The 14,946-nt window shown below is 32.2% G+C and overlaps 1 protein-coding gene across 1 annotated transcript in view; it reads right to left on the bottom strand.

The window, feature by feature from the left end:
* LOC122801231 (mucin-5AC-like) overlaps nucleotides 1-14,946 on the bottom strand; it is a 206,258-nt gene that overhangs the window by 171,498 nt on the left and 19,814 nt on the right. The window contains exons 3-6 of the mRNA XM_044070783.1: nucleotides 12,295-12,393; nucleotides 8,440-8,538; nucleotides 4,578-4,676; nucleotides 716-814 (exon numbers count right to left, since the gene is read on the bottom strand). Coding sequence (XP_043926718.1) covers nucleotides 716-814; nucleotides 4,578-4,676; nucleotides 8,440-8,538; nucleotides 12,295-12,393 — 396 coding nt within the window. The remainder of the gene's footprint in view (nucleotides 1-715; nucleotides 815-4,577; nucleotides 4,677-8,439; nucleotides 8,539-12,294; nucleotides 12,394-14,946) is intronic.

Raw genomic sequence — 14,946 nt, 5'->3', positions numbered from 1 at the left:
ATTTCCCATCGGAAACACAGTGTGTTTTGTATACCTACGCCGGGCGGCGGAGACGTATCCGGGCGCATTGGTAGTGGCACGTGATTCATTCATACCTGAATTGCTAAGCAGCCATATTTGGCGTTATAACGCCGACGCTATGCTGGCGCCTGGCGCAAGGTTCATGAATCCCGGGGACAGTTATTTTCTAATTCAAGTCTAAGAGTTTTAAGAATTTGCAGTTTTTTACATGACAATAGATGTGGTACTTAAAATTTGATTGACTGTGTTGAGGACTGAAATATTAAAACTTTGGTAGTTATGATTTTTGGCTGATTTTTGCCATTGTCATTGTGTATTATTTTACTTACACATTACAAGTGTTCCAGTCAACCACCGACATGACATTTTCTCAGCAAATCTGATGGTGTTTTACTGTGTTAAAATAATCTGTCTAGTGTAAATCAAAGATTTGTCTATGATGTTTTAGAGAGAGTAAATTTGACTAAGGGGAATAACTTACAATTATATCTGGGTCTTCCAGAGTGATGATGTACATCTGATGATCCAAAATTCATGTACACATTGATATATGAACAGTTTTTACAAATTATGCGTATAAACTTTTCTCCTTCTCAAAGTCAGAATCTTGTGTAGCAATTACATTTCACTTTTGTTTAAAGCAAATTTGTGTCATCTGCCCATTTGTATCTAAATAATGAATGGCAGTTTTTACCTGTTGTAGGAACAGCAGTAAAACTAATGGTTGATATTTCCACAGGATGAGATGTACTGCTCTCTGTTTCTTCAATAGATGTGTCTTCAAATGCTGTCCCTTTAAGAAATATTGTATATTTTAGAAAGTGACATCTTGTGTCTTATTGCATAATCTTAACCTTCTCACTTGACGGTCATGTTTCAATTTAGAAATACTTCATTTCCTACTTTTCAATATGCTCTGTTTCTACCAGATTTGTGCCATCAGCTCCATCCCAATCAACTGTCCCATTCTTTACTCATCACCTGTTTGACCACTGAATGGAAGGCACTGTCACGTAGAAGCAATTATTTGTTGTTACTAGTTTATTTGAGTATCCTAACGCTATTCTCTGTTTATAACACACTGTAGGAACTGAAGTTGGAAGTGAAGCAGGCTACCAGTTCAGGTTATCCATCCCTTCTATCAGAATCATTGTCAACAAGAGGACATGCTCCTGGGGTGAGCACAGAAAGTGATATCTGCAGTCTTCAGCTGTTAATCTGCACTCCCATAGTTGCTGTGTTAGGAAATTGTGTCATACCAATCCAACATGAGAGGTGAACAGACAATCCTCCTTCATGCCATTAGCTAATTGCAAGGATCATCTAGTTTTGGGCATTTTATTAAACCTGAGTGAATTGAGTTTCAGTAAGAGCACAATCCCTGAATCCTTTAATCTAATATTTAACTCCAGATATACTCTGTTTTGTAGAAATACATGTATTATTCTTTTTTCTGTGCATGTGAAACCATATGCACCGGCAATGCATTTAGAAAACTGCAAAAATGAAAACCTGACATTCACTGGAAGGTATCCTGACTTCTTTTTTCACCATGGGTAGTCACCACATTGTGTATATAATCATGTTTTTTAAAACTAAAAGATAGCTAAAGAAGAATTTGACTCATCATGTGATGAGTTGGTGTAAAATGCTATAGAATAAAAGCTGCTAACTTTTATGCTCTAATTTATATTTAAGAAACACTGCCAAAAATACTGTTAGAAAGTTGATGGGTTTAAATGAAAAATCAAAATTTGTAGTACTATAAAACAATACATTCAATGGAAATCTGACTATGTGAAGAAGTTGGACAAGTTGGATTCTAAGTAAACATCTCGGGACATCATTAGGAGCTTGTAGTCAGAATAGGAAAGATGTAATCCTAGGCTGTTTGTAAAATGGAATGCAGGCACTCAATATTGCTGAACATACAGGACCTACAATGAAATATAGTGCCAATGTAGAACTCCTGAATTTCAAAGATCCCATTCATATATGATATTTGAAAGGGCTTTACCATTTAATATTTCCATATAAACAAGCATCTGAACAGAGAGTGCATAAAAACTTAATAAGTATAATTCAAAAAAGTTATTAGCTTATCTGTTTTGACAGCCTTTAACTATATATGGAATAGTTTTTGAGCTATTCATGCTATATTCTCTTAATGCTTATCCAAATAATAGCTAGCAGCAATAATCATTCAGTGTAAGGTATGCTGACTTCTTTATCCACAATGGATAGTAATTACATTGTGGAAATAATCATACTCATTAATACTCAAAGATAGCTAAACAGGAATTTTACTCATGGTGTCGTGAGTCGGTGTAGAATGCCATACCCTAACTACAAAAACTTTTATTTTGCAATTTATTTTTATAAAACACTGCCCTTAATGGTGGTAGATGGCTGAGTGCTTTAAATGGAAAATCAAAATCTGTAGTATAAAACAATGTATTCAATGGATATCTTACTACCTGAAGAAGTTAGACAACGTATGATTCTAGGAAAAGAAGTCATGACATGTAGAAAATATTTAGACAGATTAATGCAGATGTATTCCTAGGATGATTGCAAAATGGAATTCAGGCACTCAGTATTGTTGAACATAAGGACTTACATATAAACACACTGACAATGTACACCTCGTCAATATCAAATAACCCATGCAGATATGACATTAAAAAGGCTCTACCGTTTAAGACTTTCATACAAATGTGCATCTGAACAGCTTTATAGGGAGCAGATTTTGAGCTATTCATGCTATATTCACTTAATGCCTATACATTTTATAGTTCAAAAATGATAAGTAGATTAAACAGAAAAGTCCATATTAAGATTTAAGCTGAACAAATCCAAAGAAACATTTATGACTTTCAAATTGTAGTATTACTTTAGCTTCAGAAACATTAGCTCTTATCCAATATTTCTGCCTTTACCTTTTATGGTAACAACAATAGGTGTAGAGATTAATGCAGTTGGAGAAGGAAGTATGGTACTTTCTGTCTCTTGAATTATTGTTTCTGTTGATGTTGTTTCTGAAAGTTGTGCAGTAACTGTTGTAAAAGTAGAACTTTGTGTACTTGAAAGACTATATCTGATTCTCTACTTCACGTATAAATGTTTCTGCTTCAAATATTGATGCAGGAATTGCAGTAAATTAACAGCTTGATCTATTTACTCTTGAGATGCAGAACTCTGTCTTTTTTTAAATATTAATTTGTTTGGTGTTAATAAAAAATATATTTATTTTAAGACTCCCTTCTTTTGGTAAGCTAACAGAAGCTCACCCATTTCATCTAGCAACTTATTTTTCTTTCAGTAAAAACATGAAAAAAATTCTACTTTATACTACAATCGAATTTATGCCAATTATCTTGCACAAATGCACACAATATGGAACACTTCCTAAACTTCGCAACACATACTGTAGAAAAAGTATTCTACAAATTGATCAAAAGCATGATAAAACATATAGATTAGTATATGTTAAGTTTATAAACTTCACAGATACTCAGTACATCACAATGATAGCACTCCCTCATATTAAATTACCAGTGTAGCATTTTAATGTGATTCTGCAAAATATAGTAGCTACTCTCAAATATTCTAATTATTCAAAAATGTTTTAAAATTATCCATGGCCTAACTTCTTAATTCATTTTTGCAAACATTGTAACATTTAAAGTGTATGCAGATTTAGGAAACAGTAAAATTCAGTCAAGGAGACATACGTCTCATGTTTCGTTAAATATTATTATTTGGTTTAAATATTAACTGGAAGCACTTTTACTAAAAATAGTATGACAAAGTCATATTTTCCTTATGAAGGAATATATTTTAATTTAACCCCTTCTTAAAAGTAATTCATTCTTAAAGCATTTACATCTTTTAAAAATTGTTTGTATTTCTTATTAATAAAATTTCTTGTGGATTGTCAGTATTTTTGTCCCTGTTGTTTAAAATTTTTGTCGTTTCTCAGCTTTAATGTACTGTGCAGATCATAATAATTTAAATATAGTTATTTTCTAATTCAAGTCTAAGAGTTTTAAGAATTTGCAGTTTTTTACATGACAATAGATGTGGTACTTAAAATTTGATTGACTGTGTTGAGGACTGAAATATTAAAACTTTGGTAGTTATGATTTTTGGCTGATTTTTGCCATTGTCATTGTGTATTATTTTACTTACACATTACAAGTGTTCCAGTCAACCACCGACATGACATTTTCTCAGCAAATCTGATGGTGTTTTACTGTGTTAAAATAATCTGTCTAGTGTAAATCAAAGATTTGTCTATGATGTTTTAGAGAGAGTAAATTTGACTAAGGGGAATAACTTACAATTATATCTGGGTCTTCCAGAGTGATGATGTACATCTGATGATCCAAAATTCATGTACACATTGATATATGAACAGTTTTACAAATTATGCGTATAAACTTTTCTCCTTCTCAAAGTCAGAATCTTGTGTAGCAATTACATTTCACTTTTTGTTTAAAGCAAATTTGTGTCATCTGCCCATTTGTATCTAAATAATGAATGGCAGTTTTTACCTGTTGTAGGAACAGCAGTAAAACTAATGGTTGATATTTCCACAGGATGAGATGTACTGCTCTCTGTTTCTTCAATAGATGTGTCTTCAAATGCTGTCCCTTTAAGAAATATTGTATATTTTAGAAAGTGACATCTTGTGTCTTATTGCATAATCTTAACCTTCTCACTTGACGGTCATGTTTCAATTTAGAAATACTTCATTTCCTACTTTTCAATATGCTCTGTTTCTACCAGATTTGTGCCATCAGCTCCATCCCAATCAACTGTCCCATTCTTTACTCATCACCTGTTTGACCACTGAATGGAAGGCACTGTCACGTAGAAGCAATTATTTGTTGTTACTAGTTTATTTGAGTATCCTAACGCTATTCTCTGTTTATAACACACTGTAGGAACTGAAGTTGGAAGTGAAGCAGGCTACCAGTTCAGGTTATCCATCCCTTCTATCAGAATCATTGTCAACAAGAGGACATGCTCCTGGGGTGAGCACAGAAAGTGATATCTGCAGTCTTCAGCTGTTAAGCTGCACTCCCCTAGTTGCTGTGTTAGGAAATTGTGTCATACCAATCCAACATGAGAGGTGAACAGACAATCCTCCTTCATGCCATTAGCTAATTGCAAGGATCATCTAGTTTTGGGCATTTTATTAAACCTGAGTGAATTGAGTTTCAGTAAGAGCACAATCCCTGAATCCTTTAATCTAATATTTAACTCCAGATATACTCTGTTTTGTAGAAATACATGTATTATTCTTTTTTCTGTGCATGTGAAACCATATGCACCGGCAATGCATTTAGAAAACTGCAAAAATGAAAACCTGACATTCACTGGAAGGTATCCTGACTTCTTTTTTCACCATGGGTAGTCACCACATTGTGTATATAATCATGTTTTTAAAACTAAAAGATAGCTAAAGAAGAATTTGACTCATCATGTGATGAGTTGGTGTAAAATGCTATAGAATAAAAGCTGCTAACTTTTATGCTCTAATTTATATTTAAGAAACACTGCCAAAAATACTGTTAGAAAGTTGATGGGTTTAAATGAAAAATCAAAATTTGTAGTACTATAAAACAATACAGTCAATGGAAATCTGACTATGTGAAGAAGTTGGACAAGTTGGATTCTAAGTAAACATCTCGGGACATCATTAGGAGCTTGTAGTCAGAATAGGAAAGATGTAATCCTAGGCTGTTTGTAAAATGGAATGCAGGCACTCAATATTGCTGAACATACAGGACCTACAATGAAATATAGTGCCAATGTAGAACTCCTGAATTTCAAAGATCCCATTCATATATGATATTTGAAAGGGCTTTACCATTTAATATTTCCATATAAACAAGCATCTGAACAGAGAGTGCATAAAAACTTAATAAGTATAATTCAAAAAAGTTATTAGCTTATCTGTTTTGACAGCCTTTAACTATATATGGAATAGTTTTTGAGCTATTCATGCTATATTCTCTTAATGCTTATCCAAATAATAGCTAGCAGCAATAATCATTCAGTGTAAGGTATGCTGACTTCTTTATCCACAATGGATAGTAATTACATTGTGGAAATAATCATACTCATTAATACTCAAAGATAGCTAAACAGGAATTTTACTCATGGTGTCGTGAGTCGGTGTAGAATGCCATACCCTAACTACAAAAACTTTTATTTTGCAATTTATTTTTATAAAACACTGCCCTTAATGGTGGTAGATGGCTGAGTGCTTTAAATGGAAAATCAAAATCTGTAGTATAAAACAATGTATTCAATGGATATCTTACTACCTGAAGAAGTTAGACAACGTATGATTCTAGGAAAAGAAGTCATGACATGTAGAAAATATTTAGACAGATTAATGCAGATGTATTCCTAGGATGATTGCAAAATGGAATTCAGGCACTCAGTATTGTTGAACATAAGGACTTACATATAAACACACTGACAATGTACACCTCGTCAATATCAAATAACCCATGCAGATATGACATTAAAAAGGCTCTACCGTTTAAGACTTTCATACAAATGTGCATCTGAACAGCTTTATAGGGAGCAGATTTTGAGCTATTCATGCTATATTCACTTAATGCCTATACATTTTATAGTTCAAAAATGATAAGTAGATTAAACAGAAAAGTCCATATTAAGATTTAAGCTGAACAAATCCAAAGAAACATTTATGACTTTCAAATTGTAGTATTACTTTAGCTTCAGAAACATTAGCTCTTATCCAATATTTCTGCCTTTACCTTTTATGGTAACAACAATAGGTGTAGAGATTAATGCAGTTGGAGAAGGAAGTATGGTACTTTCTGTCTCTTGAATTATTGTTTCTGTTGATGTTGTTTCTGAAAGTTGTGCAGTAACTGTTGTAAAAGTAGAACTTCGTGTACTTGAAAGACTATATCTGATTCTCTACTTCACGTATAAATGTTTCTGCTTCAAATATTGATGCAGGAATTGCAGTAAATTAACAGCTTGATCTATTTACTCTTGAGATGCAGAACTCTGTCTTTTTTTAAATATTAATTTGTTTGGTGTTAATAAAAAATATATTTATTTTAAGACTCCCTTCTTTTGGTAAGCTAACAGAAGCTCACCCATTTCATCTAGCAACTTATTTTTCTTTCAGTAAAAACATGAAAAAAATTCTACTTTATACTACAATCGAATTTATGCCAATTATCTTGCACAAATGCACACAATATGGAACACTTCCTAAACTTCGCAACACATACTGTAGAAAAAGTATTCTACAAATTGATCAAAAGCATGATAAAACATATAGATTAGTATATGTTAAGTTTATAAACTTCACAGATACTCAGTACATCACAATGATAGCACTCCCTCATATTAAATTACCAGTGTAGCATTTTAATGTGATTCTGCAAAATATAGTAGCTACTCTCAAATATTCTAATTATTCAAAAATGTTTTAAAATTATCCATGGCCTAACTTCTTAATTCATTTTTGCAAACATTGTAACATTTAAAGTGTATGCAGATTTAGGAAACAGTAAAATTCAGTCAAGGAGACATACGTCTCATGTTTCGTTAAATATTATTATTTGGTTTAAATATTAACTGGAAGCACTTTTACTAAAAATAGTATGACAAAGTCATATTTTCCTTATGAAGGAATATATTTTAATTTAACCCCTTCTTAAAAGTAATTCATTCTTAAAGCATTTACATCTTTTAAAAATTGTTTGTATTTCTTATTAATAAAATTTCTTGTGGATTGTCAGTATTTTTGTCCCTGTTGTTTAAAATTTTTGTCGTTTCTCAGCTTTAATGTACTGTGCAGATCATAATAATTTAAATATAGTTATTTTCTAATTCAAGTCTAAGAGTTTTAAGAATTTGCAGTTTTTTACATGACAATAGATGTGGTACTTAAAATTTGATTGACTGTGTTGAGGACTGAAATATTAAAACTTTGGTAGTTATGATTTTTGGCTGATTTTTGCCATTGTCATTGTGTATTATTTTACTTACACATTACAAGTGTTCCAGTCAACCACCGACATGACATTTTCTCAGCAAATCTGATGGTGTTTTACTGTGTTAAAATAATCTGTCTAGTGTAAATCAAAGATTTGTCTATGATGTTTTAGAGAGAGTAAATTTGACTAAGGGGAATAACTTACAATTATATCTGGGTCTTCCAGAGTGATGATGTACATCTGATGATCCAAAATTCATGTACACATTGATATATGAACAGTTTTTACAAATTATGCGTATAAACTTTTCTCCTTCTCAAAGTCAGAATCTTGTGTAGCAATTACATTTCACTTTTTGTTTAAAGCAAATTTGTGTCATCTGCCCATTTGTATCTAAATAATGAATGGCAGTTTTTACCTGTTGTAGGAACAGCAGTAAAACTAATGGTTGATATTTCCACAGGATGAGATGTACTGCTCTCTGTTTCTTCAATAGATGTGTCTTCAAATGCTGTCCCTTTAAGAAATATTGTATATTTTAGAAAGTGACATCTTGTGTCTTATTGCATAATCTTAACCTTCTCACTTGACGGTCATGTTTCAATTTAGAAATACTTCATTTCCTACTTTTCAATATGCTCTGTTTCTACCAGATTTGTGCCATCAGCTCCATCCCAATCAACTGTCCCATTCTTTACTCATCACCTGTTTGACCACTGAATGGAAGGCACTGTCACGTAGAAGCAATTATTTGTTGTTACTAGTTTATTTGAGTATCCTAACGCTATTCTCTGTTTATAACACACTGTAGGAACTGAAGTTGGAAGTGAAGCAGGCTACCAGTTCAGGTTATCCATCCCTTCTATCAGAATCATTGTCAACAAGAGGACATGCTCCTGGGGTGAGCACAGAAAGTGATATCTGCAGTCTTCAGCTGTTAAGCTGCACTCCCCTAGTTGCTGTGTTAGGAAATTGTGTCATACCAATCCAACATGAGAGGTGAACAGACAATCCTCCTTCATGCCATTAGCTAATTGCAAGGATCATCTAGTTTTGGGCATTTTATTAAACCTGAGTGAATTGAGTTTCAGTAAGAGCACAATCCCTGAATCCTTTAATCTAATATTTAACTCCAGATATACTCTGTTTTGTAGAAATACATGTATTATTCTTTTTTCTGTGCATGTGAAACCATATGCACCGGCAATGCATTTAGAAAACTGCAAAAATGAAAACCTGACATTCACTGGAAGGTATCCTGACTTCTTTTTTCACCATGGGTAGTCACCACATTGTGTATATAATCATGTTTTTAAAACTAAAAGATAGCTAAAGAAGAATTTGACTCATCATGTGATGAGTTGGTGTAAAATGCTATAGAATAAAAGCTGCTAACTTTTATGCTCTAATTTATATTTAAGAAACACTGCCAAAAATACTGTTAGAAAGTTGATGGGTTTAAATGAAAAATCAAAATTTGTAGTACTATAAAACAATACATTCAATGGAAATCTGACTATGTGAAGAAGTTGGACAAGTTGGATTCTAAGTAAACATCTCGGGACATCATTAGGAGCTTGTAGTCAGAATAGGAAAGATGTAATCCTAGGCTGTTTGTAAAATGGAATGCAGGCACTCAATATTGCTGAACATACAGGACCTACAATGAAATATAGTGCCAATGTAGAACTCCTGAATTTCAAAGATCCCATTCATATATGATATTTGAAAGGGCTTTACCATTTAATATTTCCATATAAACAAGCATCTGAACAGAGAGTGCATAAAAACTTAATAAGTATAATTCAAAAAAGTTATTAGCTTATCTGTTTTGACAGCCTTTAACTATATATGGAATAGTTTTTTGAGCTATTCATGCTATATTCTCTTAATGCTTATCCAAATAATAGCTAGCAGCAATAATCATTCAGTGTAAGGTATGCTGACTTCTTTATCCACAATGGATAGTAATTACATTGTGGAAATAATCATACTCATTAATACTCAAAGATAGCTAAACAGGAATTTTACTCATGGTGTCGTGAGTCGGTGTAGAATGCCATACCCTAACTACAAAAACTTTTATTTTGCAATTTATTTTTATAAAACACTGCCCTTAATGGTGGTAGATGGCTGAGTGCTTTAAATGGAAAATCAAAATCTGTAGTATAAAACAATGTATTCAATGGATATCTTACTACCTGAAGAAGTTAGACAACGTATGATTCTAGGAAAAGAAGTCATGACATGTAGAAAATATTTAGACAGATTAATGCAGATGTATTCCTAGGATGATTGCAAAATGGAATTCAGGCACTCAGTATTGTTGAACATAAGGACTTACATATAAACACACTGACAATGTACACCTCGTCAATATCAAATAACCCATGCAGATATGACATTAAAAAGGCTCTACCGTTTAAGACTTTCATACAAATGTGCATCTGAACAGCTTTATAGGGAGCAGATTTTGAGCTATTCATGCTATATTCACTTAATGCCTATACATTTTATAGTTCAAAAATGATAAGTAGATTAAACAGAAAAGTCCATATTAAGATTTAAGCTGAACAAATCCAAAGAAACATTTATGACTTTCAAATTGTAGTATTACTTTAGCTTCAGAAACATTAGCTCTTATCCAATATTTCTGCCTTTACCTTTTATGGTAACAACAATAGGTGTAGAGATTAATGCAGTTGGAGAAGGAAGTATGGTACTTTCTGTCTCTTGAATTATTGTTTCTGTTGATGTTGTTTCTGAAAGTTGTGCAGTAACTGTTGTAAAAGTAGAACTTTGTGTACTTGAAAGACTATATCTGATTCTCTACTTCACGTATAAATGTTTCTGCTTCAAATATTGATGCAGGAATTGCAGTAAATTAACAGCTTGATCTATTTACTCTTGAGATGCAGAACTCTGTCTTTTTTTAAATATTAATTTGTTTGGTGTTAATAAAAAATATATTTATTTTAAGACTCCCTTCTTTTGGTAAGCTAACAGAAGCTCACCCATTTCATCTAGCAACTTATTTTTCTTTCAGTAAAAACATGAAAAAAATTCTACTTTATACTACAATCGAATTTATGCCAATTATCTTGCACAAATGCACACAATATGGAACACTTCCTAAACTTCACAACACATACTGTAGAAAAAGTATTCTACAAATTGATCAAAAGCATGATAAAACATATAGATTAGTATATGTTAAGTTTATAAACTTCACAGATACTCAGTACATCACAATGATAGCACTCCCTCATATTAAATTACCAGTGTAGCATTTTAATGTGATTCTGCAAAATATAGTAGCTACTCTCAAATATTCTAATTATTCAAAAATGTTTTAAAATTATCCATGGCCTAACTTCTTAATTCATTTTTGCAAACATTGTAACATTTAAAGTGTATGCAGATTTAGGAAACAGTAAAATTCAGTCAAGGAGACATACGTCTCATGTTTCGTTAAATATTATTATTTGGTTTAAATATTAACTGGAAGCACTTTTACTAAAAATAGTATGACAAAGTCATATTTTCCTTATGAAGGAATATATTTTAATTTAACCCCTTCTTAAAAGTAATTCATTCTTAAAGCATTTACATCTTTTAAAAATTGTTTGTATTTCTTATTAATAAAATTTCTTGTGGATTGTCAGTATTTTTGTCCCTGTTGTTTAAAATTTTTGTCGTTTCTCAGCTTTAATGTACTGTGCAGATCATAATAATTTAAATATAGTTATTTTCTAATTCAAGTCTAAGAGTTTTAAGAATTTGCAGTTTGACAATAGATGTGGTACTTAAAATTTGATTGACTGTGTTGAGGACTGAAATATTAAAACTTTGGTAGTTATGATTTTTGGCTGATTTTTGCCATTGTCATTGTGTATTATTTTACTTACACATTACAAGTGTTCCAGTCAACCACCGACATGACATTTTCTCAGCAAATCTGATGGTGTTTTACTGTGTTAAAATAATCTGTCTAGTGTAAATCAAAGATTTGTCTATGATGTTTTAGAGAGAGTAAATTTGACTAAGGGGAATAACTTACAATTATATCTGGGTCTTCCAGAGTGATGATGTACATCTGATGATCCAAAATTCATGTACACATTGATATATGAACAGTTTTTACAAATTATGCGTATAAACTTTTCTCCTTCTCAAAGTCAGAATCTTGTGTAGCAATTACATTTCACTTTTTGTTTAAAGCAAATTTGTGTCATCTGCCCATTTGTATCTAAATAATGAATGGCAGTTTTACCTGTTGTAGGAACAGCAGTAAAACTAATGGTTGATATTTCCACAGGATGAGATGTACTGCTCTCTGTTTCTTCAATAGATGTGTCTTCAAATGCTGTCCCTTTAAGAAATATTGTATATTTTAGAAAGTGACATCTTGTGTCTTATTGCATAATCTTAACCTTCTCACTTGACGGTCATGTTTCAATTTAGAAATACTTCATTTCCTACTTTTCAATATGCTCTGTTTCTACCAGATTTGTGCCATCAGCTCCATCCCAATCAACTGTCCCATTCTTTACTCATCACCTGTTTGACCACTGAATGGAAGGCACTGTCACGTAGAAGCAATTATTTGTTGTTACTAGTTTATTTGAGTATCCTAACGCTATTCTCTGTTTATAACACACTGTAGGAACTGAAGTTGGAAGTGAAGCAGGCTACCAGTTCAGGTTATCCATCCCTTCTATCAGAATCATTGTCAACAAGAGGACATGCTCCTGGGGTGAGCACAGAAAGTGATATCTGCAGTCTTCAGCTGTTAAGCTGCACTCCCCTAGTTGCTGTGTTAGGAAATTGTGTCATACCAATCCAACATGAGAGGTGAACAGACAATCCTCCTTCATGCCATTAGCTAATTGCAAGGATCATCTAGTTTTTGGGCATTTTATTAAACCTGAGTGAATTGAGTTTCAGTAAGAGCACAATCCCTGAATCCTTTAATCTAATATTTAACTCCAGATATACTCTGTTTTGTAGAAATACATGTATTATTCTTTTTTCTGTGCATGTGAAACCATATGCACCGGCAATGCATTTAGAAAACTGCAAAAATGAAAACCTGACATTCACTGGAAGGTATCCTGACTTCTTTTTTCACCATGGGTAGTCACCACATTGTGTATATAATCATGTTTTTTAAAACTAAAAGATAGCTAAAGAAGAATTTGACTCATCATGTGATGAGTTGGTGTAAAATGCTATAGAATAAAAGCTGCTAACTTTTATGCTCTAATTTATATTTAAGAAACACTGCCAAAAATACTGTTAGAAAGTTGATGGGTTTAAATGAAAAATCAAAATTTGTAGTACTATAAAACAATACATTCAATGGAAATCTGACTATGTGAAGAAGTTGGACAAGTTGGATTCTAAGTAAACATCTCGGGACATCATTAGGAGCTTGTAGTCAGAATAGGAAAGATGTAATCCTAGGCTGTTTGTAAAATGGAATGCAGGCACTCAATATTGCTGAACATACAGGACCTACAATGAAATATAGTGCCAATGTAGAACTCCTGAATTTCAAAGATCCCATTCATATATGATATTTGAAAGGGCTTTACCATTTAATATTTCCATATAAACAAGCATCTGAACAGAGAGTGCATAAAAACTTAATAAGTATAATTCAAAAAAGTTATTAGCTTATCTGTTTTGACAGCCTTTAACTATATATGGAATAGTTTTTTGAGCTATTCATGCTATATTCTCTTAATGCTTATCCAAATAATAGCTAGCAGCAATAATCATTCAGTGTAAGGTATGCTGACTTCTTTATCCACAATGGATAGTAATTACATTGTGGAAATAATCATACTCATTAATACTCAAAGATAGCTAAACAGGAATTTTACTCATGGTGTCGTGAGTCGGTGTAGAATGCCATACCCTAACTACAAAAACTTTTATTTTGCAATTTATTTTTATAAAACACTGCCCTTAATGGTGGTAGATGGCTGAGTGCTTTAAATGGAAAATCAAAATCTGTAGTATAAAACAATGTATTCAATGGATATCTTACTACCTGAAGAAGTTAGACAACGTATGATTCTAGGAAAAGAAGTCATGACATGTAGAAAATATTTAGACAGATTAATGCAGATGTATTCCTAGGATGATTGCAAAATGGAATTCAGGCACTCAGTATTGTTGAACATAAGGACTTACATATAAACACACTGACAATGTACACCTCGTCAATATCAAATAACCCATGCAGATATGACATTAAAAAGGCTCTACCGTTTAAGACTTTCATACAAATGTGCATCTGAACAGCTTTATAGGGAGCAGATTTTGAGCTATTCATGCTATATTCACTTAATGCCTATACATTTTATAGTTCAAAAATGATAAGTAGATTAAACAGAAAAGTCCATATTAAGATTTAAGCTGAACAAATCCAAAGAAACATTTATGACTTTCAAATTGTAGTATTACTTTAGCTTCAGAAACATTAGCTCTTATCCAATATTTCTGCCTTTACCTTTTATGGTAACAACAATAGGTGTAGAGATTAATGCAGTTGGAGAAGGAAGTATGGTACTTTCTGTCTCTTGAATTATTGTTTCTGTTGATGTTGTTTCTGAAAGTTGTGCAGTAACTGTTGTAAAAGTAGAACTTTGTGTACTTGAAAGACTATATCTGATTCTCTACTTCACGTATAAATGTTTCTGCTTCAAATATTGATGCAGGAATTGCAGTAAATTAACAGCTTGATCTATTTACTCTTGAGATGCAGAACTCTGTCTTTTTTTAAATATTAATTTGTTTGGTGTTAATAAAAAATATATTTATTTTAAGACTCCCTTCTTTTGGTAAGCTAACAGAAGCTCACCCATTTCATCTAGCAACTTATTTTTCTTTCAGTAAAAACATGAAAAAAATTCTA

This window comes from Protopterus annectens, chromosome 4.part1 (assembly GCF_019279795.1).
Source record: "Protopterus annectens isolate FY-2018-M chromosome 4.part1, PAN1.0, whole genome shotgun sequence".
In the NCBI taxonomy this organism is placed as follows: Eukaryota; Metazoa; Chordata; order Ceratodontiformes; family Protopteridae; genus Protopterus; species Protopterus annectens.
This window is presented reverse-complemented; position numbering and strand designations above follow the sequence as displayed.